This window comes from Magallana gigas, chromosome 6 (genome assembly GCF_963853765.1).
Source record: "Magallana gigas chromosome 6, xbMagGiga1.1, whole genome shotgun sequence".
NCBI lineage: Eukaryota > Metazoa > Mollusca > Bivalvia > Ostreida > Ostreidae > Magallana > Magallana gigas.
In genome coordinates this window covers 51684303-51708406 of record NC_088858.1, presented here as the reverse complement: position 1 = coordinate 51708406, position 24104 = coordinate 51684303, and the positions used below count along the sequence as shown (strand labels likewise).

At 34.1% G+C, this 24104-nt stretch overlaps 2 protein-coding genes and 1 long non-coding RNA gene across 4 annotated transcripts in view; 1 reads left to right on the top strand and 2 right to left on the bottom strand.

Moving 5' to 3' along the window:
- Positions 1-2062: 2062 nt before the first annotated feature.
- Positions 2063-9128, bottom strand: LOC136276180 (uncharacterized). Its single transcript, XR_010714607.1, has 2 exons — positions 3523-9128; positions 2063-3119 (listed from the first exon to the last, which is right to left on the bottom strand). It is a non-coding gene; the product is annotated as an uncharacterized lncRNA (long non-coding RNA).
- A 4232-nt stretch (positions 9129-13360) lies between these two features.
- On the bottom strand, positions 13361-14554 carry LOC117689111 (sex peptide receptor-related protein 2-like). The gene has a single exon (XM_034468942.2). It carries the CDS (start codon positions 14552-14554, stop codon positions 13361-13363), a length of 1194 nt encoding a protein of 397 aa, XP_034324833.2.
- Positions 14555-21389: 6835 nt separating this feature from the next.
- LOC105334905 (aldehyde dehydrogenase 1A1) overlaps positions 21390-24104 on the top strand; it is a 31060-nt gene continuing 28345 nt past the window's right edge. The window contains exon 1 of one of the 2 annotated variants that reach the window (XM_066088776.1): positions 21390-21570. In XM_066088776.1, the coding sequence (XP_065944848.1) occupies positions 21520-21570 (51 nt within the window). In that variant the 5' untranslated portion in view covers positions 21390-21519. The remainder of the gene's footprint in view (positions 21571-24104) is intronic. The other variant, XM_011438512.4, reaches the window with a different exon arrangement.

Genomic DNA, 24104 nt, shown 5'->3' with positions numbered 1-24104 from the left:
ACTGAAAGTGTTTATCTATATGGCTATTAATCTATATGTACATGTACACATAGCGTACACATGTGATTCAAAATACCCCAAACGGAAAAATTCACTTATTGAGTCTACATTTTATAGAATTTGCAAAAAATACATTGCGGGTCTGAATGTTTGTTAATGTGTCAATCTATCAATATACAGTTTGTTAATTATTTTCGATTGCTAAGGCTACATCGTTTTTGATGAACATTGAACAACATTTTTTCCATGCCATTATTTCCACGGAAGATAGCGAGTACAATTATAAAGCACAATTTAGTTAATTATCTCTTTAATATTGTATACTAGTATGTAATAAATAATTTATAAATTGCTGCCGAAGGTTGTTTGGTATTTTCGTTTGTAGATGCATTGCAAGTAAAAAACGTGAAACGCGGGGCAAGTCATAATTAATATCCCTAATAACCGTTACTTAAAAATAGCGGGTTTGGATTCAAATATTATCGTATACGAATATAAAGTTCACTTTTTAAAATCATCTCCACGATGATAATATTATATCCATCGGAAATCAGTATTTTGTTTTGCTTTAAAAGAAATGTTCTATCGGGAGCAATCCCGCGTTCGTTTAAATTGCCAGCGTACATTTGTCATGTCAGTAATACACATTGTGCTTTATATGACGGCCGTGTATACGTACTGTAGAAAAGTTGAGTTTAATTACCATGCATTCGAACCATTTTATTAACACATCTCCCAGTACTGAAACAATTCAAAATGTCTCTGTTACAGTAACACAGTGGGGCGTTAAACATGTGTACGTCCAGCTCTACAAGCATATGCACTGTCGTCAAGGCGACGGCCTGAATACAGCTAGCGACTCTTCTATCGATCGGTTACCTGAGTCTCGTAATGCATCTAAATATAGAAAGGGGCACAGTTATGAAACAAACAACAAAAATAAGGTCAAAGAGGTTCATCTTTTTGAAATGAATATGTACATATGAATAAAAACATTTGGGAACTTTATGTAGAATTATTTTTGCGCGCTGCATGTATCAGTTAGAGCATTACAAAAAGCCCTTTCATAACCTCCTAAACGTGCACACCCCCACAAAAATGGACCGAACTGACAACAATTGTTTCTGCAAATACTGGCTATAAATTACGAAAACATTAAATTGAATACCACGGAAGGATTCAAAATTAATTTCTTTACAACTTTGCTTCAATAATGCTTTAGAAATTCTTATTCCTTTACAAGTTATTGACAAGAAACTTTTGACGCATCTAACTCCCTAATTATAGGGGCCAGCCCCTTTTTCTGTATACCGAATGAAAGGTCTTGGTAAGACCAAGATCTTTTAAAATACATGTTATAACAAATTTTTATCAGGTAAAAAACTAACACGGAAAATACGCGAATTTTTTTGAATTTTTTTCTTACCTTTGTTTCAACATCTATACCACCCCTTTCATTTGCATTTAAATAATAAATAAAATATATCTCGCACAAATTCAATGTATTAGCTTCCAAACCAGCCCATCTTTGAGACTCTGCCAGTCATCGTTATAGCTAAACCCCCCTGGACAAAAGAAGTCGTTAAATTTTACTAAAAGGGGAATAACTCAAAACCGGATGGGGATTTTCCTCAACTAAAATATGCAACGACAACATCACGCGGCATGTTATCAGTCCTGAAAATTTCAAAACAATCGGTGAACAAACGAGCGAGATATTAAGGATCAAAGTTGGCGTCTAGAAGAAAAAAAAAATAATAAGAAATTTGAAAAATTTTCAGAATAATAGTAAGGTCTTCCGTTGGAAACGGAAGACCTTAATTAGACTTAAACGTCTATATTATATGATCACGGTAGTAGTGTTGAAACAAATATATTTGTATAACTGCAAAGATGGTATGTTTAATGCCTTTATGTCATCATATTTCTCTGTGTGTCTGTCTATCTGTCGGTCTTAGCATTTTTTCCTGAATGCAAAAACTAAATGAATATTTGTTTTGAGATACAGTTAAAAACAAATTGACATGCTGTTCAGCTACTAAATATATCGGACTCTTTTCAAAATAATAAACAAGGACACTTTAAACAAACAAAATTACAAATGAAAGATAGATAAAATCAAATGAATATACAAATATATCAAATATCAAATAATCTATCATACAAAACCAAACACAATTAAAGCCCCTTTTAAAATACATTTGAACCTAAGACCATGCAAATGTTGATTGGTCCTATCATGGTGGCCCGATTTCCATGATTAGACATTTCTCTAATGAATATGCATCAGTTTTTTTTAAGTTGCAGTGTAAATAACATTTGGTAACATTCTGCTTCAAAGTAATATAAAACAATCAAAGGAAGATAATAGCATTGCAAAGAGGTTTCTTCCAAAATATTTGCAGAAATATCTTTTTATTTAGAACAGAAAAATGACACAATTCTGGGAATTTAACCGAAAAAAAGTTTTTGAAAGAAAACCCTTAAGCATACAATTAAAACAAAATTCAACATAACATGAAAAAATTGAATGCTCAGTTATAGAAAATATGAATAGCAATCATGCAAAGCGTTAACAAAATAAAGTTGATTTTTAGCAATGTCATATTAGAATCAATATTTATGGAAGGAGGTTAAAATTTCAAATCATGCGTAATGATTTTTATATACTTATCAGATGTGCTGTTATAATTACACCCACTACGTATTTTTTTTTATCTATTTTTATGGTAAACAAATGTAATTTAAGCATTCTGGACTAGAAATAAATCGACACAATCCAGTGGAACATAGCTGTCCAAATAAGATATTCCCAGTGCATACACTGTCCGAAAGATTACTCTGACGGAGAAAAAATGGTAATGATTGGATGGAACAGTGTCTAGCATTGGATTTTGTAAACTGCTTTAAGAAGCTTCGTTTTGCAGTTCAAAGTGAAATTAGATTCGAGGATTTATTAAAAAAAATTATCTTTTCTCTGATGTCTTCTTTGTATTTGTGTGTTGATTTTGAGGGATGATTTCTTGCTCGATCGAAACTTTAGCAACATTGAAAGAACAAATTCCACAGACTTGCATTGACGACATCAGACTTCACCTTAGCTGTTGTAAAATGGTAACCTTCAAATATATACACATTTATAAAATTTCAGTCTTTGATTATTGATTAAAAGATAGATGTAAAAATATAAATACATATGTACATGTAGTTAAACACAGAATTTTATAAAACTTATCATATATTGTGTAAGAATAGTCCGTTTGAATACTTAAACATTGAATACAAGGTTTATGAAATAAAAATGGACTATTACGATTATGATTTTTAATTAGAACGTCCAAAGCACAATAACACAACACTCGAGTTAGTAAAAGTAAAGAACAGGTAATGTTAATTCATTGGTTCTGGTTGAATACAGATCACAATTAGTTGTGCTATATTTTCTTTTAAAAAATTGATGAAGACTTCCTTTGATCCAAATAGATTATTTGTTTAACGTATGAGCGTATAAATAGCACTCACCCAACAAATAATGATACGCAACATTTCTTTGCCCTCCAATAGCCAATAAAGTTAATATTGCTTTAATATATGCAAATACCGATCCAATTATAACCAACAAACGTCATCACTGCAAAATTAACCCATTTCTTCCAAAAGCATCTGGCGTTATTTCTTCCGTAGTGAAAAGTACACGTCCCCCAAAAATAAGTAAACATCGTCACCGCCTTAGATTGCCGTAGAGCCGTCACGTATGATAGCTGGCCTTTCCGTCTAAACCCAATCAAAAAATCATTTATTGATCCAATCCATATTGCTCAACATTTTAGTTGAAAACCATTTTACAAATATCATATGAATTGTTGAAATTTATAACCGTTTATCTGAAAGCTAAATATATATTAGTGAATGTTGTTAATGTGTGTAGGGAGGGGAATTTTCATAAAGCTACATAAGTTACAAATAAGTTACTTCCAAGTTTCAGGATATAAACGCTTTTAACTATATTGAATATTACATTTAGTTAATTTTTACTGTGTGATGCGGACGGTAAACGGCCTCAGTTTGTTTTGTAATGTGGCAAGATTATCTGTATTTCAAGAAGATGTTGACCCCAAAGCATGGTCGGCATGTTCGTAGTGGGCTCACGCATTCGTTGACAACAAAAAGATCAGACAGAAAAGATTTTTAGAGCCAAGGAGGCAAAACCTGAACAGCATTTCTCAATTATTTAAAAATTGACATAATATCAATACTAACAGAGAATGAACTAAAAAAGAATTCTTATAAAATTAATAATGAATAGCTCACTTTATTCAAAAGTAGAATTCAAAATAAACATGGGAAAACCGGATCAAAAGAATCCATAGAAGATAAATAGTGAATAGCTCACTTTATTTAGTAGAATTTGATATAAACATGAAAAAACGGACCAAAAGAATTTCGATAAATATTTTTAAATATCTTATTCATTACTCACATTTATTAGCATTATATTAAATATTCCAAATATTAGATTATTTGTATCTTGTAACATCATCCGGGAAATTGCAGCTGTTAAACAACAAGCTCTTTAAACCTTTCCGGTCATGTATTCTATTATTATCATCCCACTTTACTCCAAACCATATTTAGCTTAAGTCAATGGTCTCTTTTAACCAGTTCTGTTATGCATTTAAGAATAAAGCACACCTCTCCAATACTATAAATATTTGTAGCTTATCTTTTCCTCTTTGTACCAATATCAACTAACTTCAGTGTTCAATATCAAGGGAAGTTTTGAAGAACATATGTATTTATAGATTGTAACAGGGTTTTTTTATTACAATAAAGAGGGAGTTGCAAAAAACCGGGATTATTGCCTAATGTGAAAAAAGACCTTTAAAAATTTGTTTGAACGTTGCATTCTCCGAAACAATGCAGGCACTGGGAGCAAGCAATATCAAGATTTTTCATAAAAAGATAAACCAATGCATGCTTAATATGTAAACATTTACATTTTACAAATTAATGAAAATGGTATTTAAGATGCAATAAACAACAATAAGCGCGAGTTTTCAAGTAAAAGGGCTGTTCACCATGCACATGTGTATGTGCATGGTGTTTCCTGATTTCAAACAAATATGTATTCATGTAGCTGGAATATTTACTGTAGGAACAAATTCGCCGAAGCAGGACGTGGCCTAAATTTCGACCAATTGGGCAAGTTCATTCATCTTGAAAAGGGTGTAACTCAAGTGTCGTCCGGAAAGTACTTTAAACAATTGCAACTCAAGTCCTCCAAATGGATCTATGCCGGTGGATGAGTTCATTCAAACCATCAGAGATCTCAACTACTGCGTGAATGGTCATGCAGGGCATCGCGCAATAGTTTGTCTCATCCACAATTTTTGCTCGCCGAATAGTTGACTAGTTCAAATGGGGATCATATGTGTACATATCACAGGCACGCAGCATCGGCCGGGGGGGGGGGGGGGGGGGGGGGGGTCCTCTCTCACTTTTTTCGCAGCAGACACTTTTCTGAACTTGACTTAATAAAAAAATGGACATGCCATGGGTGCCCCCTACCCTCCACTTCTGTCAGCGCATGTAATATATGACACTGAAAAATGTGGATCTTAATTGATTTGAACTGAAATTACAATGAAAACTACCCGCCCCCTTCAGCCCCCGCCCCCGGATTAGGATTAGGATTTCCTTCATGATTTTGAGACCCCCCCCCCCCGGTTTTTTAATTGCTTGTGAAGATTTTTTGAATGAAGATAATACGTGCTTGAATATCCGTTCCTAATTTCTTAATGTTTCTTAGTATAACAATATTAAATTTGATTGTTTTATCTTCGCCTTTAAGCTTACATGAAAGTATTTGAATGATTCACGCATGTACATTTCAAATTGAAATGAAATTATTTAATTTCAAATGTTGTCATGCACTAGATCAAAGAAAAAGACTGACATTTCTTCTTAAGTAATAAACTTTCCGTTTATGAATTTATGATCAGCAGCGAAAATCAAAATTCATTTTTTAAAAGATAGCCTCATCGATCCATGCATACTTCCATTGAATAATTCTGTTTAGTCAGGCAAGCTTTTTATTGAAGGCTCTTACTTGTGTATTTTTATGTTCACATATAATTTTCAATTTCTTCTGTCCAGTGTGTTGTTTTAAACTACTGGTATAATTCTTTTGAGCTACATGAATAAATCTGATTCATGTCCCTCAAAACCGTCAGAGTTTTAATCATCTAATTCTTAGGTGTATCCAGATAAACCACTTGTGATAAAAGGTGAAACAGATTTATCCGTACATATTTTCTTTTCATACCTATCGTTTCATCATCGATTCAGTTTTTCAAGTAATTTTTTGAACCTGTACATGTGCCCAGTCATTTCTTTAAAAAGGAAACAACGGTCTACATTGATGGGTACATTGTTTTGAAATTCCTTGTTCAGAATAAAATGTTAATATTTCAAGTTAAAACGTGGACTTCACACAGTAATGTTGAATAAAAATAAACAGGCATTCAAAATCAATTAATCATTGAAAACACATAATTAAGGTGCGGTCAGACAATACGATTTTCTACCAAATTTCCCATCAGATTTTCTCATCCGATAAGCTTCCGACTAAAAATCGTACCGTGTGACCACTCAAGTCGAAAGTCGAAAGCAAAGTCTGAAGTCGATTGGAAATGTGTAATGCGTCCGATTGTCAATCGAATCTCTGGTGAGAATCGTGACGTCACAATGACTTTTTACCTTACAGCAAAATTATTGAATATGTTTTATAAATCGAAAATCCATCGTTAAATCGTATCGTGTGACCACCTCAACAATCTACTCCAATCGACTTACCTGAGCAAGTCGATTTAATATCTGATGGAAAGTCGCATCATGTGACCGCACCTTTACAAACCAATTTTCTGACATTTTTCAATTATCTACATGTATATGCATTACCTTTTCATGCGAATAAATGGAATTTGTCAAAAAGAAAAACCAACTTTATCGGGATTCAGACCGTGATAAAAATAATTTTAAAAAAATATTTATCAACATATCTCTATAATTTCAAACCGTTTTTATGTCCCATGTAAAAGCATACGCAAGCTTCTGGTAAAATGTTTCATCATACGAACGTACTTTTCTCGTTCTTGCTTGTTAAACTCGTGTTTGGAGTGTTCGAAACGCTTTCCTCGTCAGATTCATCCAAATTAAAGTAGATATGGGCTTTTCGAAACCCTGACTTAAAAATGTCCAGAAGTGCCGATCGAAATTGCTGACTCATTAGGAAGAAAATCCAAAAGTTGCATGCGTAGCTTATCAAAGAAAGCATTGATGAAATCGTATCCCACCTAATATCGTCTTCTTTGGACAGAATCTGTCTCTTTTTGTCCTGTGAAAGCTCAGCTGCATAGATGAAATATGCGATTCCATCTTGTATTTCGGCAATTAGAAAGACGACAAGAATAAGGAAGATGAGGATTGTCATTCTTTGAATCTGCTTCTTCTTCTCCTCAGTATTCGAGGTTCTCATTTTTTGTCTTTTGTACAAAAAGTAAGCAAGCATCACTGTGGTAAAGATAAGGATAAAAACTGGAAGTACCCGGTACAAAAGGCCAGAAAATATGAAAAATAAAGTATTTGATTTCGTTGGATCTCCGAAGGCACTAACTAACCCTAGTGAAACTTCTCTTGTACAACTCGAGGGGAGTGTTTCGTTGTAGTACCAAGTTTTATATATCGGAAGCTCTGAAATGTAGATTCCTAGAGCTTCATAAAGATTGAGCAGCACGGACACAGCAACAATGACAGCGATTTCAACACAGCTTGCCCGAGAATTGAACAGTTTACCGTGTTTAAAAGGGAGAGCTATGGCTACAAGTCGTTGTACGCCAAGTAAGGCAGTTAGCCAGTTAGACGTCATCCTAAAAACTTGGTATATCACATACAAGACATGCGTTGCAATGCACCATGGGTACGTTATGTAAAGATTCTTGTAGTTTCCTGCCATATTGAAATAAACTGCTTCAGGCAGACGTGTGAGGCATATTATGGAATCGGAGATGGCTAGTGACGTCAACACAATGGTTGTGGAAGTACGCGAGCTTCTGAAGACGAACACAGAAACTAAGACTATGTTAGAGAGAATGGTGGCAAGCGCTATAAAAAACGTGACGTACCCCCGGATGGCGATTTCCCATTCACCAATATACTCGTATTTCTTCGCGTAAAAATCTGCATAATATTCGTAAGTCTCGTAACTATATGCACCTTCTCCATCTTCGTTTGTGTAGTTGTCGTCACCGATTCCAGAACCAGTAAAGTTGAAATCCGTAATGTTAACCAAGGTTTGCGTCGTATTCATCATTGTTTGATTTTCCATGCTCAGTTTCAGCAAACTTATTTTTTTCGAAAGTGAAGTTTGACTTCATCAAATCATAAGATAACACTGTTGTCATCGGTCAGAGAATAAACATTATACTGAACTGATTCACTGAGGAAGTTTTATTTATTAAGGTCATTTACAATGTACGTCTTACGTGTGACAGCTGATGCGTCTAAATAAGGAAGGGTTCGTACTCTCCACTTATAAAAGTCGTCGTTTATTGGCTTTTTTACGTTTAAGCTAGGTTTTTAGTTTGAAAACATTTTATTTTTTGTCTAAAGTTGTGGGTTGTGTGTCTAATATGATCAAATAAATAAAACCTAGATGGTTTACACTTTTAAATATACGTCTATGTAATTTCAGGAGTATTACAAGTGTATGTATTTTATACTCGATGACATTCCGCACAACAGCAGGAATTAACACTTAATACACTTAATATGATACAAACATGTACTTGATATGTTAAAGATTGGAATCATACTTCATTTTTCATTTTTGTATAAACTGTCTCGGAAATTTTCAGTCTTAATTGCTTTCAAAACTAATTCTTTAAGATTGAAATAAAAATCAACTGCATGGCTGGATCTAGATCTTAAAGGAGCTGGCAAGGATGAAAATGTATAATATAAAATGAATGATACATACATTTACGTAGCCTAAACATTTTTGTTGCAGTTGATCTTGATTTGAAAATATAAGAATTTTTTTTAAACGGTGATAAAGTAATTTTACTATATTTTTCATCAGTGTCCTAAATGAGATCTTCAGAAAAACAATTGGGGAAGGGTCCCCACTTATTCAACTTCCCTGTTTTACTGCACTTAGAGACTTAGGGCACAATCTGTTCATTGTTTACAAATTAATGTACATAAATAAGGTTTACTAGCAATCTACCGAGGTATAAAAATGTATTAAATCGGTAAAACGCTAGTGTATGCATTTCATTTGCATATTTAAAACCAAAGTTATCAGATACACAGTATCTGTCCTATGGCTAAATTGCCCTACACTTTCCACCATATTACATGTAAATATATATGTTATTGATATCTTTACCCGCTTTCTCGGGCACCACGTTGTATAGCTGCAGGTCTGAAAAAAATTGGGATGTTCATCCTGGGAGCTAAAGTGCGATCCATTGTTAAATATATTATATATTTTTGCGCACAAAATTGTGCGCTAGTTTTGGACTGATTAACCTTATTCATACGCAAATTTCGTGAAAATAATAAGTACCTTTAAATTCATCATGCAATTTACTACTTGTATTGTCTCTTTACTTGCCTCTGATAGTCTTTAAACACCATCACCAGCCCCGTAAAGCGGAGTGGTGCAGTTTGTTGACATTGCATGAAGATTTAAAGGTACTAATTGTTTTCACAAAATTTGCGTTGAAATAAAGCTAATCAGTCCATCACTACCGCACGTTTTTGTGCGCAGTAAATGTACATTTTTTTAATGGATGGCACTGTAGCTCTTCGGTCGTCCATCCAATTTTTTCAGATCTGCAGATCCACGTTGTAGAGAGTTCCCTTCGTGATTTTCTTTTAAAGTTTTGACTTAATGTTTTTAAGCCACTTATAACAATTAGATAAAGTTCCTTCCATGATCTTGTTTTAAAGTTTTTTACTTAATCTTAATCAGACACTTATAACATTAGGATGAAGTTCCCTCCATGATATTATCTTAAATTAAAGTTTTTGACTCCATCTTTATCAGACACTCTAAACATTTAGATAGAGTTTCCTCTCTGATTTTGTCTTAAACTTTTTACTTCAACTTTATCGGACACTTTAAACATTTTGTTTAGACATCATGTGTTAGAAGAAACTAAGAGAGAGAGAGAGAGAGAGAGAGAGAGAGAGAGAGAGAGAGAGAGAGAGAGATTCAAATTTTATTTGAAACTCACTAATAGGAGACATTGTTTTTAATTCAGTTTCGATAAATAAATAACCCTTTTATCGTTTAAAGTAATGCACATTGTGATTGAATCCAACAAAGCAATTTCAGTCAGAGTCCATGCACATGCGACACCTGTCAATCAATACATCCCGCGAGTTGCACCACGTGCTTCTCCATCATGTTTTTTAAGTCCGAAGAAAATTGAAATGTGTTAGACAATAAATTATTTTATAGTGTTTTTAATGCATAATATGATTCTTACACACTCTGTATGTGAAAGTTAATTTGTATATACACTACGAAAATAGAAAATTACACGTGTAACACACCCTCTCTGTCTGTCTCTCTGTCTCTCTGTCTCTCTCTCTCTCTCTCTCTCTGAGTGTATCTGTGTGTGCAAACAATATTGTGAAACACGAACAGATCCAATTTGTTTTTACATCTTTCAAGTGCAGTCCAATCTTTTCTATTTCCACTTCTTTTTCATTCATGCAATGATATTTTTAATTGAAGTTACTTATCAAACTTGCCGAGAGTCGAGGACCACCCTTTCCCTTTTTACTTACCTCTTTCGAGTTCATTTTTCGTGCACTTAACATTAAAAATTGTGCTCAGAAAGGTTATGAAAGCTTTAGAAAGTTACTAACATTTAAAACATTCGTTCTACATTTAAAAATGATTTTTTTTACTTCAACGTTCAAAATGTAAACAACGCTTTGTTTACACAGCGAAGAATTTCAAGCCCTGTAACTCGCTTATAACTCAACAAATAACACTCAATTTCTGTTGCCTATTAAAAATGCCTTTCTGCAGCATTGTAAATATTAAAATCGGTGAAATAATTTTTAATCAAAATCGTGACCATACCCCTTTAACTTCTCGCGTTAATATGCAAGGCGTCGCGTTTAAAATTTCGACGTCTTGCTGAAAAACGGAACAGTTTTCAGCATAAATTCCATGGTGTATATGTTTAAATTGATGCAATTTAATGATTATTGAGGACAGAATAAAGAAAACATTTTGTGGATAACCCTGCCGTATTTTTTTTCCTGGAAGATAATGATAAACCATAGTATAAAAAACAACCTACTGTATTGAAAACTCAACTTTTTATATCTTTATTACTTTTACTGTACATGTGATCCTTGACTTTTGTGCATATTTGTATATACTTATTTTGAACCTAAAATACCAGTGAACTTGTCGTAAGTGCATAAAGAATTAAATCATTCGGTTTGTACATATAAAATTTATAAAAGCTTACGCTAGGCTTTTAAATATAAATATACACCCGTATGAGTGATAATATAGCGTATGAGCTCCTGTTAAGGATACTGACAATAAGTACAGAATATTTTATCAGATTCGACGCGTCACCACAGAGAATCGCATCCTTTCGCGTGACCATTAGTAATGCACTGTTATTCGTACAAAGTACAGTCGTTTACAGAGAACTGAGGAAGAGGAGAAAGGAAAGGGCTACTTAGGGAGTCAAGTCAAAGCTCTTAGGTACGCTAGACGCCTGGGTGTCATCTCATTAGATTACGATCGGCAACTACACGAAAATATCAGGGACTGCCAAGTAGGTATAAGTAATCATTTTAACAAACATTGTATGGGAACCCTCGCAAATCCCCACTCATTACAAGACAACCAATTAACTGACTTGTTTTCACCCCCCCCCCCCCCTTTTTATTTTTGGCTTGAGGACTGCATCATGATTTTGCTATAACTTAAATTGTGGACCAAGTATGAATATGTTACTTATTTGAGCTAGAACAAAATACAACAAATAAATCTTTAGGGCTGAAATTTAAGTGCACAATACAAACAATCATATCACATTATAATACTTAATTGTAATGTGCCATCTGATTGGTTTAAACAGTCACATGATAGGGCGAACAAAACGTCTTATTTCCCGAAAAAATTAATATACCATCCCTTTAGAAGCCAACTATATATGATTTAACAGAGAGATAGGAAATATACATAGAAAGAAGGACATTCACGACGATTCCGCTAAACAGAATTCTAGTTATCCAATGGAGTTTGTTACAATAAACAAGTTATTCAAAAATGCTTGGGATATATAAATATTTATTCACCCAGAAAAATTTCTGTTGGTCGGTAAAATATGATTTTTCTTGGGAAAATGAAAAATGAATCATGTCTCTTTCACCATTAAGCAATAAATGTAAGGTATGCACAACTGTAAACACATGAATAGATAACAATTTTGAATAATTTATCGTACAGGGTAGTTAATTTGTGCGTAAAATCTGTATATTTCCTTAAATGAACTTACTACTATAGGATGATTTAGGGGTTGTTATTGATTGAATGAATGACATTTATCTAAGCTGATGGATGAACTCAAAATCACACGAGCTAAGAGGATGGTTATATATTTCAACGTAATAACAAACTTAAAAAAAGAAAACTATAGTATTCTTATTTAGGCACATCACGAATTTCCTATTTGTTCATTATACTTTGGAAACCGTATTTGTGTACTTTTTTAATTTCCCGATGCCTTTTTAACATTCTATCCGTATGATATACATGTTGTTGCATACATTAAAAAAAATAACTTAAAGGTTTGTTACATTATCGTTACACAATAATTTGTTATAAGGACCGAACGATATAAAAACTATCTACAAATGGATAAAACGTTTCTATGAAAACAATGCAATGAAAATGAAAAAGTTTAATGTCAGAAGAATACTTGCATAACAACGCGTTTACCAGTTATATCCTCAATTAGGAAAAGGTTCAACTTCTTCTTTTTCAAAGCCGTTCAATCATTCGCAAACATTAAAGCAATGTTGATACACACATACACGAACATTAACATTTTTAAAAATATAATAAGGTATCCGGCACCTAAAAACCACACGTTCAATGATGATAAAAATTAAAATTGAAAAACATTATAAGGCATCCGGCACCTTCATATCAAATGTCTGATAATGATAAATTTGCATGTTTTTAGTGGGATGTGTTAATTTGATCCCTATCTTTAAACTCTTCCCTTTCCGGTTTCTTCTGGATCGTCGTCCATCATATGGTGGTCGTGCTTCGGTCGTCCCTGATGGTAACGTTGGTAAACGAGCTGTTCGTCTTCCCGTCAGTACTCTCCAGGTTCAACATGCCTCTCATCCTCTTGCTTCGGCACTGCAGCATGTCTAACAGAGACGCCCGGAACTGTGTGCTCATCAGAAAGAAGATCCAGAAATTACACGCGTAACTAAGTAACGAGAGAGTCGATGAAATGGTGTCCCACAGAATGTCGGCTTCCTCGGACAATACGCCTCGTTTCTGATCCGTCGCCAACTCGTGGGCGTAAATCAGAAATGCGATGCCGTCCTGGATTTCTGCGACAAGGAAAACAACGAGAATGACGATGACCAGCATGTTTATCCTTCGGAGTTGCTCCTTTTTATAAGAATCCGAGGTTTTGAAAATGATGATTCGCTGGTGTAGCAGCAGCGCAAGTGCTACAGTGGTTATGAAGAGTATGATAACAGGAAGAAGGCGAGTCAGAAACCCAGAGAAAATGTAATACACCATCATTGATCTCTTAATGTCTCCTACTACATTCATCAGCGATTGGGAAATTACTCTGTTACATCCAGAGGGCAATGATTCATTCTGAAACGAGTAGATAGGGAGTATCTTTATTTCGATGCCGAATGCTTCATATTGATACACAATCACCGCGATTATCACAATGACTGCTACTTTTATTATTGTTGTCTTGGCGTTGCATATCCTCGAATAATAAAATGGAGTGCAGACGGCAAGTAGACGCTGCAATCCCAACAAGGCCGTGAACCAGTTGGAGGTCATGCGAAATATGCTGTATATGACATAGAGTACATGGTTTGTAACACACCAACCGTAGGTCATGTACAGATTTTTGTAGTTTCCCGCCATGTTAAAATAAATTGACTCCGGCAGTCGTGTTAGGCAGATGATGGTGTCAGAAATGGCCAATGAAGTGAGAACAATGGTGGTGGGGGAGCGGTGGCTCCTGAAGATAAAAACCGAGATAAGCAGCGCGTTGGTGATGATGGTCATGATTGCGATGATAAATGTGAGAGGTCCACGGATTGGAATCTCCCAGTCGGCTTTCAACTTGTACTTGTGAGGATAGTATTCCGAATAGTACTCTGACTGCCCATAATAGTCATTGTACCCGGAATGGTTTCCATAATTGTACTGGTAATCATTGCCTTCATAGTCTCCCTCCATTGTGCAGTTTTAGTCGTTGCTCAGTAGAGGACTCTCTGTAAATATTCACATGTTATCTATTCAGTTTCTAGTTCTCAGAATGCGCAATGCGCTGGAGTTATGCGGTATAATCTCTGTCAAGTGTGTATATCTGTAGATGGGAATAATTACCGCTCTGGATCTCCCCTCTCTTCAATTTTGAGTGCCCGCCACTAAAGTAAGCATCAATTATAATGTCGCTAAGCTTCTAATCCCGATTTTTAGCCCTTAATTAAATGCGCTAGGTGTCCATGATCCTCTGGTATATAACTATACTTTATACATTTCTGTTTCCTCTCTTTAAGTATGTTTACAAACACGATTTATGTCTAACTTCGTCTCCAGTGAAATTTCTTATCAGAAGGGCAGGTTTTTGCTGCAGAGTACTTAACCTTTACATATTTATGTCTCCAGATGCTTATTTTAAGACTTGACTGCACCAGAGCGACTTCTAAGGCCATCAGTTACAGGATGTTTTATGCAGCCTTGGTCAGGACACCGCAGTTGCCTGCCCAAAAGGTTGCAAAGTCCACGTGCTTGTAGCGTTGGTGCCCTTAACGACATCGGCGATTGTCATTGTCACGGATGAGGACTTAAATAAGCAAACTAGATACAGCCTTTAACTACACTTTCGCGTGATTTATATAATTGTTTTGTTAATTGAAAAACGAGTTTTATTAGTTTTTAGATGGTCTGAAGATCTTTCCAAACATGCAAAACAAGACTAAACATCAATAAAAATAAGACAAACATAATGCAGTTTGTTCAATCACTTGCTGTGATAACTGTAGACCATGAACCATTTGAAGAAGTGGAAGATTTCACGTATCTCAGAAGTGTCATCAGTAAAGGCAATGCAATATCAAAAGGTACTGGAAGCAAACTACGGAAGGCAACCATATAATTTCAACAACCAAATAAGATATGGAAAAACAGTATACAACTGAGAGACAGTCTCCCTCGGGGGGGGGGGGGGGGGGGGGGGTATTTAAATATTTAAGCATTGAATCATTATTTGTTGAAAGATGTGGTCTCATAACTGCAACAGTGTGTGCATACAAATTGAATAACGCCCGCTAGCGCGTTATGAAAATTTGTTTGCACACACCGTTGCCGTTATGAGACCACATCTTTCAACAAATAATGATTCAATGCTTATATTTACGTATTTTAACATTTGTTCTCTAAATTCCGAAAATATGATTTATTTTTAAAAATCTCGGCCTTATTAAACGAGTAATGCGCAATTAACGGAAGAGCCATTGGAACAGCCAAATTATGCCGACAAAAATAGTGCACAGCGTTTTAAATTCTAATAACACAATTTTATTTTTCATTCTGTAATTTGGTGAATTTATTTTTGGTATACTAAGAAATTAATCAATTGAATTCATCTAAATCTTTTTAAGAAAATTACATCCATGAAATATTAATCAGCCCAAGTATAAGATCAGGTCGTGATCCGGTTTGAAGTCGGGAGGAGAGTCAGTCATGTTCTGAAGGAAGACTGAATGTATTCATACGCACCAAATTTGGTGATTGGGTCTTCTGTGTTATGCGTAAATATCACTCAAATCTATCAATGCAGTTGAAATGTGAAATGTGAAAATCATGACCCCTGGAGGTCGGGTTGGGCCACAATGGGGGAAGGGGTCGAATTTATACATAGGAATATAAAGAGTAAATCTTTAAAAATCTTCTCAGAAACTAATCAGTCACGACAGCTTTAACTTGTGTGGAAGCATCATCAGGTAGGATAGATTCACGTTTGTTTAAATCATGACCCCCGGGGTAGAATGAGGTCACAATGGGGGATGAATTTTTACATGAATGCATCCTTAGGTGGTGTAGATTCTAATTCGTTAAAATCAAAATCTTCAGGAGTAAGGTGGATCCACATTTGGGATCCAATTTTACAAAGAAAAACATTTAATTCACGAAAACTGAAATGTTATAATATATGGTTTTACTTATATTCAAGCATTTTGATAAATTGCTAATTCTTTAAAATTGTTTAGACTCTGACCCCTTGACGATTCTTGGGCCTCACAAGCGGTTCAGAGTTCGATGCAGGTTTATATCCCATACACATGTATATAAACAATTATTCAGAACCTTGTTAAGAACTGCAATGCTCAATATGTGATCGGACTATAAAATCACCCTGTTAGATCAAAGTACTGAAGAATTGACGGGAGTTGATTTTGTCGATGTTTATTTATTTTAAAATCAATGATATGTTGATTTGCATGACAAGTACATTTAGTTTCTAATTTGACGCACATTTTTATAATATGAATTTTTGGACTTTTTCGACAAGAATGTCTAGAAACCCCCATATGAATAATGTTAAATAATATTTAAAGATAAAATTAATTCAATCGAACTATGTATCAGTGATGGAAATATTACTTGAAAATTGTATGGATCCAAGCAATATTGAACTCTAGTCTCGTTCAACCAAACGCTCGGCTGACACAGTAAATCTCTGACAAGGATTCACGGAGACAGCCGAGCGTCGAGTTGAACGAGACTATATTGAACTCTTGTGTAGGAATACATACGACTACAAAAAATGTTTAAAGTGTTCGTACCATTTAAAATCTGACTATTTTCAAGGTATTTATCATGTTTATAAAAAAGTTTCCTTGAAAAAAAAACAATGCTTTAGCATACATTACATCGAATTCATCAATTATTTTCAAGAACTAAGTCTTGTTGGCAGCAATGATTTGTGCTGAGGTCCAAAAACTGTTTCACTTTCGATTTGTCTGAGTAACTGCATAGGAGAGTTGATTAAAATCAACTCCCAAAAAGGGAATTGATTTTAAACATAGAAATATCTAAGATGAAAATGATTTTTTTAATATTTATACAGGATCTGCATGTATTATACTACATTGTTTAGATATTTTGTAATATGACTCCATTAAGCTGATTTATTATGCCGAGTGTTGCTCGGTGAGCAATGTGGCCCATAGGCCTTTTGATTTAATTGATGTTATCGATATAACGGACCTCAGGGAAGGATTGACAGCAGCCACGGTCTTCCCCTTGAAATATTATGTATGTTTATTGATTATGAAGAGCAGCGGATGGTTTGAAATACTAGTGTTAGTTACAGAGAGTACATGTATCATTGTAGAAATTTGCCGGGTTTTTTTCATAGGAAGTTCTCAATTTGATATTTTTTTTAAATAAACCCTCCTGCCAACAATGATCTTCCTACATTAACATCCTTGTCTTTTCTATGTAAATTGATCTTTTTTTATGATAAAAGTTATTTTTCGAGAGAAACACATTGTATAAAAGGAAACGCACATGTTTAGATATTATAACTAATAAGATATATTTATTTTACACTGAATGTATTAAATGTACTTTTCAACGATTGATAAAAGTTCCCCTCAAAAACTAATGATAATATCTCTTAAATATATATTATGTGCCCGGATGTTGACACGAGGGGATCGTATACATGTATCATACAGCAATGATGATAACCTCAAACAACTCAGACGGAAGTCACTGCTCGTGTTTCATGTGTTTCCCCCGACTCAAGCATCAGTTATTTTTTTTCATATATGGACAATTTACTGTTACTGACTCATGATATTATAGTTGAGCGTGCGTACTCCGAGTTTTTTGATTGAAATGTCATTTTTCCATTAACCTTACAAAGTACCTTTGTAACAATTCGTTTTATTTTTAGATCTACTAGTATTGCTCTTTCAGAAAAGAAAACAAAGCGTTATAACATCAGCAATTGGTTTTGCAATGGGTCAGTTGTATCATGGTTTATGTGTTTTGCAATAATATACCTCATAAGGTTATAAAGAAACCATCGAACTGCTAAAGAAAGCTCTGCCGGAAAGGCCCGAGAAGTTGCGATTTAAGATTTCAGCCGGAATCATTCTCCGAAGTTTCTGACGTCATCGTGTCCGGGATGTCATTTGGAACATCACTTTGTGTATTAACGGGTCCGGCTGATGCATACGAATTGCATTCCTTCTCTCTTTTTAAAAGTCAGTCAAAAAAAGCTCTTTTAAAAAGATATGCTTATAATACATATAAAAATATAAGAATTAAGTGTGATTTGGCCTTGATTTTTTTATTGTATCCATGCGGTTGTGAGAGTACATGTCACTCAACGTCAGGCGCAGATCTAGACTACATTTGATATGAAATCATGCTCAATACACGAATGCCTCTACTTAACAGTAAAGATGGACTCTGAAAACGGAGTCTAAACAGAAGTGATTTCAAAAAATCTCTTGAAAAAAAAGTTCGGCGCATGCGCAGTTATATCAAAACACCACATTTTTACGTGAAAACAGGGCTCTTAGGAAAATCTATTATGCAAAGCGGACTATTCATATGCAGATCTGAAAATATTTTTAACTGCTTTATAAGATATGTTTCAACAAAATGTTATATCCAAAAACACGTTCATTTAAATTCTATTTGTTGTCAAAGTTGGTCAATTCTGAGTCGTCCCATGTTTTTGTTTACATTGGTTCAACTAGATTTTGACCCGTGCGTGCACAGGTTGACATTCATTTGCATAATTATGAAACGGGACATTTACGATATAGATACATCGACACACCGTATTGTTGACATTTACATAACCAAGATTTAAGACTACAAAAATGCTATTAATTTCACTACACTCTGCTTAGTTAGAATAATTTAACTGCGTCTCGGAACAGGCCTTCGTGTAGGGGGGGGGGGGGGGATGCAGAATCGCTCCGACACGATTTTGGAGAAAATTAATGAGGCTGCATCGAAAAGAACAGTCAAATTTTCATCTAAAAATTTAATTCATTTTAATGAAGAATTCAACACTTTTTCCCCAACGTTTTTTACTCGCTTCGAATTTACACACCGTGTTGACATTCGGAACTCTCCGGATATTTCTTATTAAATGCACTTTGTGAGTTTTCTTTGATGAACAGAATATAAGACAAATTCTCAATGAAAATTTACACGTATTTGTAATACCGTTTCTGAGTTTATCCATGCAAATGTGATATTGTGGAGAGCCACCCGCGTGGTTTAGCGTGAATGTAATGCGCATGTGCAAGAATGTAAAATCTTTTTAGATTTTAGATTTCCAGATAATTTCTGGATTTCTTAATTGGCGAAGCTTGAATGAGAAAAAATAAAAACAAATTGGTAATCTTCAAGTACCAATGATGTTTAAAATATATAAAACAAAAGACAGTATTCTTCCGATTTCTCGGTATTAAAGCACAAAAATTCGAGTCAATTATATTAATGTTGTAGTATAGATATACCGGTAAAAGTTATTTATCAAGCTGAATTTCTTTTATCTGCTAGTAACATTGTATTTTGAATATAAATAAACAGGTCCTAGCGTTTGTCACATTCATTTTAGATCTATACCTGGAATTTTCTTGCCAACATTAAAAATGTATGTACAAAAAAATGACATGAGCTTTGTTTCCATAATAAAATTGTGAGCTCGGTATTTCGCTTATAACTTGAGCATTATCGCTCAAATTTTGGTTGACAATTAGAAATGCCTTACTGAAGCATTGTGACCATGCCCCTGTAAAGGTTTTGATACTTACATAACTTTAACATTTAAGTCAGATTTTTTTTAAAATCCTAAACAGCTGTGAATTTTGAGTTCTTTGATTTATCTTTTCTTGTTTTCCAAAACCTTTCCACATACTTGTACAGAATTTTTAAAGAAACTATTTTTGTAACGTTTCTTAAGTTTTCCACGCTTTTGGTTCTTTTTTCTATATATTTAATCTCATTTTCACAGAGAAGGGAGTAACTCTCCAACTTTTGTTACTCTCTAACATTTACAGTTACAACACGGAAGTTAGGAAAATTGCAATGCATGACGGTGCCAATTACTCCGTTAAAAACCGTTTTCAAAGCTTACACCGTTTTCGGAGTCCTCCTGGACTGACTAATGGGGGCAGATTTTATTTACGCTTTAATGATGGCAGATTACATGTCTTCAAGAAAACTTGATCTCTTTGACGGTGGTTCACGTAATTGTTTTCATTTGGGACTATTACTAAAGACTATTGATTTCCCTAGGACTGAAATGTCACACTTTCATTGGTTTAACCATGGCACGTGTCTGCCAGATATCGCCGAGCCGTATATATATATGAGATTGAACAACCCGATATATCAATTTTTGTAATCAGTCAGCAACAAACCTAATAAGTAATAATGTCAATCTCAAAAAGTTGCCATTAATATGAACACGTGCTGAAAACACGTTTTGAGGTTTCGACACGGGCAATTGATTTATCAAAGCGAACAATAATAAGATTTGTTAATGGGGTTTGGTCATGGTTTTGGCTACAAAATATTCTTTCCGATATTAATGTTTACATTCCTTCTGTAAGGTAATTGAAATATGCAACCAAATTTTCAGTGTCATTCGTTGAGTTATAAGCGAGTTGCAGAGCTTACATTCCTTTGCTATGTACAGTAAAAATGCCAGTTTTAGACCTAAAATGAATGTGTTAATCATTAGAAGCTGTTAATTTTTGCTGGAAATGAATAAAAAGACAAATCAGCTTGAAAAGGATTTTTTCTCAGTATATTGACCTATCTAAACAAAAACCAGGCACGAGCCTTGCAATTGTTTACGTGACAAAGAATTGTGAGCTCTGTATCTTGTTTATAACTCTACGACTGACTCTCAAATTTCATATGATCAATAGAATTGCATTCCTAAAGCGTTGTAAATAATAGAAACAGAAAATAGAATTTGACCGAGATCGTGACCTTGCCCCTTTAAATGTATAATGTTATTCCCTCAAATTTCTCAGTACTTTGATTTCCGTACAAGGAGATATTAGAATAATTCATTCAGGTAGGCCAACGTGCGTCATCCGTACTGGTGAGATTATTTGCAGTGTGCCTAGCTATATATTTAGGGAATTAAGATAATGGAGAAAACCCCGAAACCAGTACGAGACCAAAAGATTGTTTACACAAAGGTAAGAAACAGACGATCATCCTTGAAGGGCAAATGGGCGCCATTGAGGCCTATAAACAGCCTGAGCCATGCATGTACATTTACGCTTGGACATCTGTGTTACTTTGTCTTTAAGATGTCTATTTCTGAAATCAGTAGAAAACTATATGATTATGAAACGAATATGTTTTATCATTGTTCCAAATCAATACCTATATACCCTCAGGGCATTAAAACACTGCACTGGTATTGTGGTTGTAAATATATCCCAGTCTGCATTCGATTCATAGTAAAGTTGAAATAATTGGCAGTGTATGAAATCCTTGATGTCTTAATTAAGGACCACATATTGTATCATTATCTAATGCAAAACAACTAGATATATTTATATATACCGTCACACACACACACACACGTGTAATATCTACATATGTAAGGGCGCGTCTTTTAACCACAATGAACCGCAATGAACCACAATGAACCTAAATTAACTTAACTAGGGTGAGAATTAGTCTTTAAAAGGTAAATAATTCCTTTCAGTTTTGATTCTACCTATTTGACGACAGATTGCATGTCAAAGAATTTTAAAATGCTGTAAAAATTGTATTCTTTATTTGGCACATGCACAAACCTTATGCCTCAATATTTTATTATCTCATTCAATTGTACAAAACAACTTTTATACACATGTAGATAGATGTTTAAAAGAAAAAATTAATAAATACAAGGTAAATTTTGATATTAATATAATCATGACCTTATTGTTATTTCGAGCTTATATATGATTAGATCGGCTCTCGTAATGGATTGTCTGTTTAATTTCAAAGTAATCAGTCGTTTCCAATAAACTCTAGATAATTTAATCTCCTGATGAAAAAATTTAAATATATACAAGGTAACTTTTACAGCATATATAAAATGTGGACAATATGGCTGCATTTTGTAACTCCCCTCCCTCCCTTCAGAATGGGGAATTTCGAATCATGTGAATACTATGACCGCTTCTGAATAAAAATGCGTTTAATATTTTTTTTTGGTTAAATTGTTACAATCTTTAGTTATCAAACAAATCTAGATGACAATTTTTTGGGAATTTCGTACATACTTTTATTCCCTTTTCTGATCTAGATTCTATGGACATTGGTAATATTGAGAGTTGATCCCTTCTGTTCGTTTGGGGTTTTTTTCTCTCGATAAATTAGAATGCGTGTATTAGTATCATTGCACTGCACATCTTAAGCATGCAAATTAAATCCAAAGATGACAATATGGGAAATTTTTTAAAAGTTATCTTATTTAAACAGTTAATCAGACGTTTTCAAATGTCATGTAAAGTGACTGATTTAAAAAAAAACCAACTTAGCTAATTATATTAAGCTATAGCTAATTAAATAATAACATTATATATTTGTAATTATATCAAAATTTACCTTATACATGTACATGCATATAGATATTTCTTTTATTCATGCTTTATACATTTATGATAAACCACCATCTAAGCGTTACATGCATTAAAATAATTGAATTCTGAATGAATGAAATAAGACGTGTGTACCTGAACATACATATAAATCATTGACTGAATGCATTAATTCTGTAACATAACATGCCGTCAGAAATTCTTGAGGTATATTATGGATACACGCGACGTTACTCATTTTAAGATAATTTTTCTTGATATAACATTTCTTCCTTATTCGCATTTAAACCAACTGTTAATATGGAGGGTAATCGCGTTCAAAAATCCAGACATGTAAACTTGTAAATCCGAATATGTAATCGTGTTGGTGTGTGAGTCCGAGTATGAATATGTTTAATTCTGATCGTGTAACCTATAAAACTCAGGGATAAACACTTTAGAGTTGACCCCGCAGGCCTTCAATCTACTTTTTCCTAAAGATGCTAATTGCTGATGTAAAATGCTGTTTGTTATTTACATGTAACCTGCCACTATTTTACAAACTTCCCATCTGTAGTCTCTGCATTTATATTTCCGTTTTCTGAAATATCGCGGCTGACATGTTGCAAATCAACAAATGTAAAGTCTACAAGTTTGTCGAATTTTGACATGACCATATATGGAAACAGTGACATCACCGATAGAAAAAGGCTAGCTGCAGGTAAAGGCATGCCGTAGTCGCCGGAATAGGAACGGAATAAATATTACAAAAAATATAAGGAAGTTCTATAATCATATTATCTCTGGATAACAACTTTTCTTAGAAAGTATTATTTTTCGGAAAGTTATCGATAAGAAAAACAACGAATTTAAAGACATTGGTTTTGAGATTTTGATTAATATGAAACATAGGAAGCGACACCCACTTTAAAAATAAATAAATAAAAATTCCAAAGATAAGGTTAACTGTCGTGAAATTAAAATGTGTTTAAATTATTTTTAAAAATGTTTCATTTTGCATTGTCGGCAATATGTAGGGAACAAGCCTAACATGCAGGTGGAAATTGGCATTTTTTAAAATTTCAAGCAATTTTTACGGGATATGAGCATGACGTCCTGAATGTCGGTTCAATACAGACTCATTTTGTGAAATT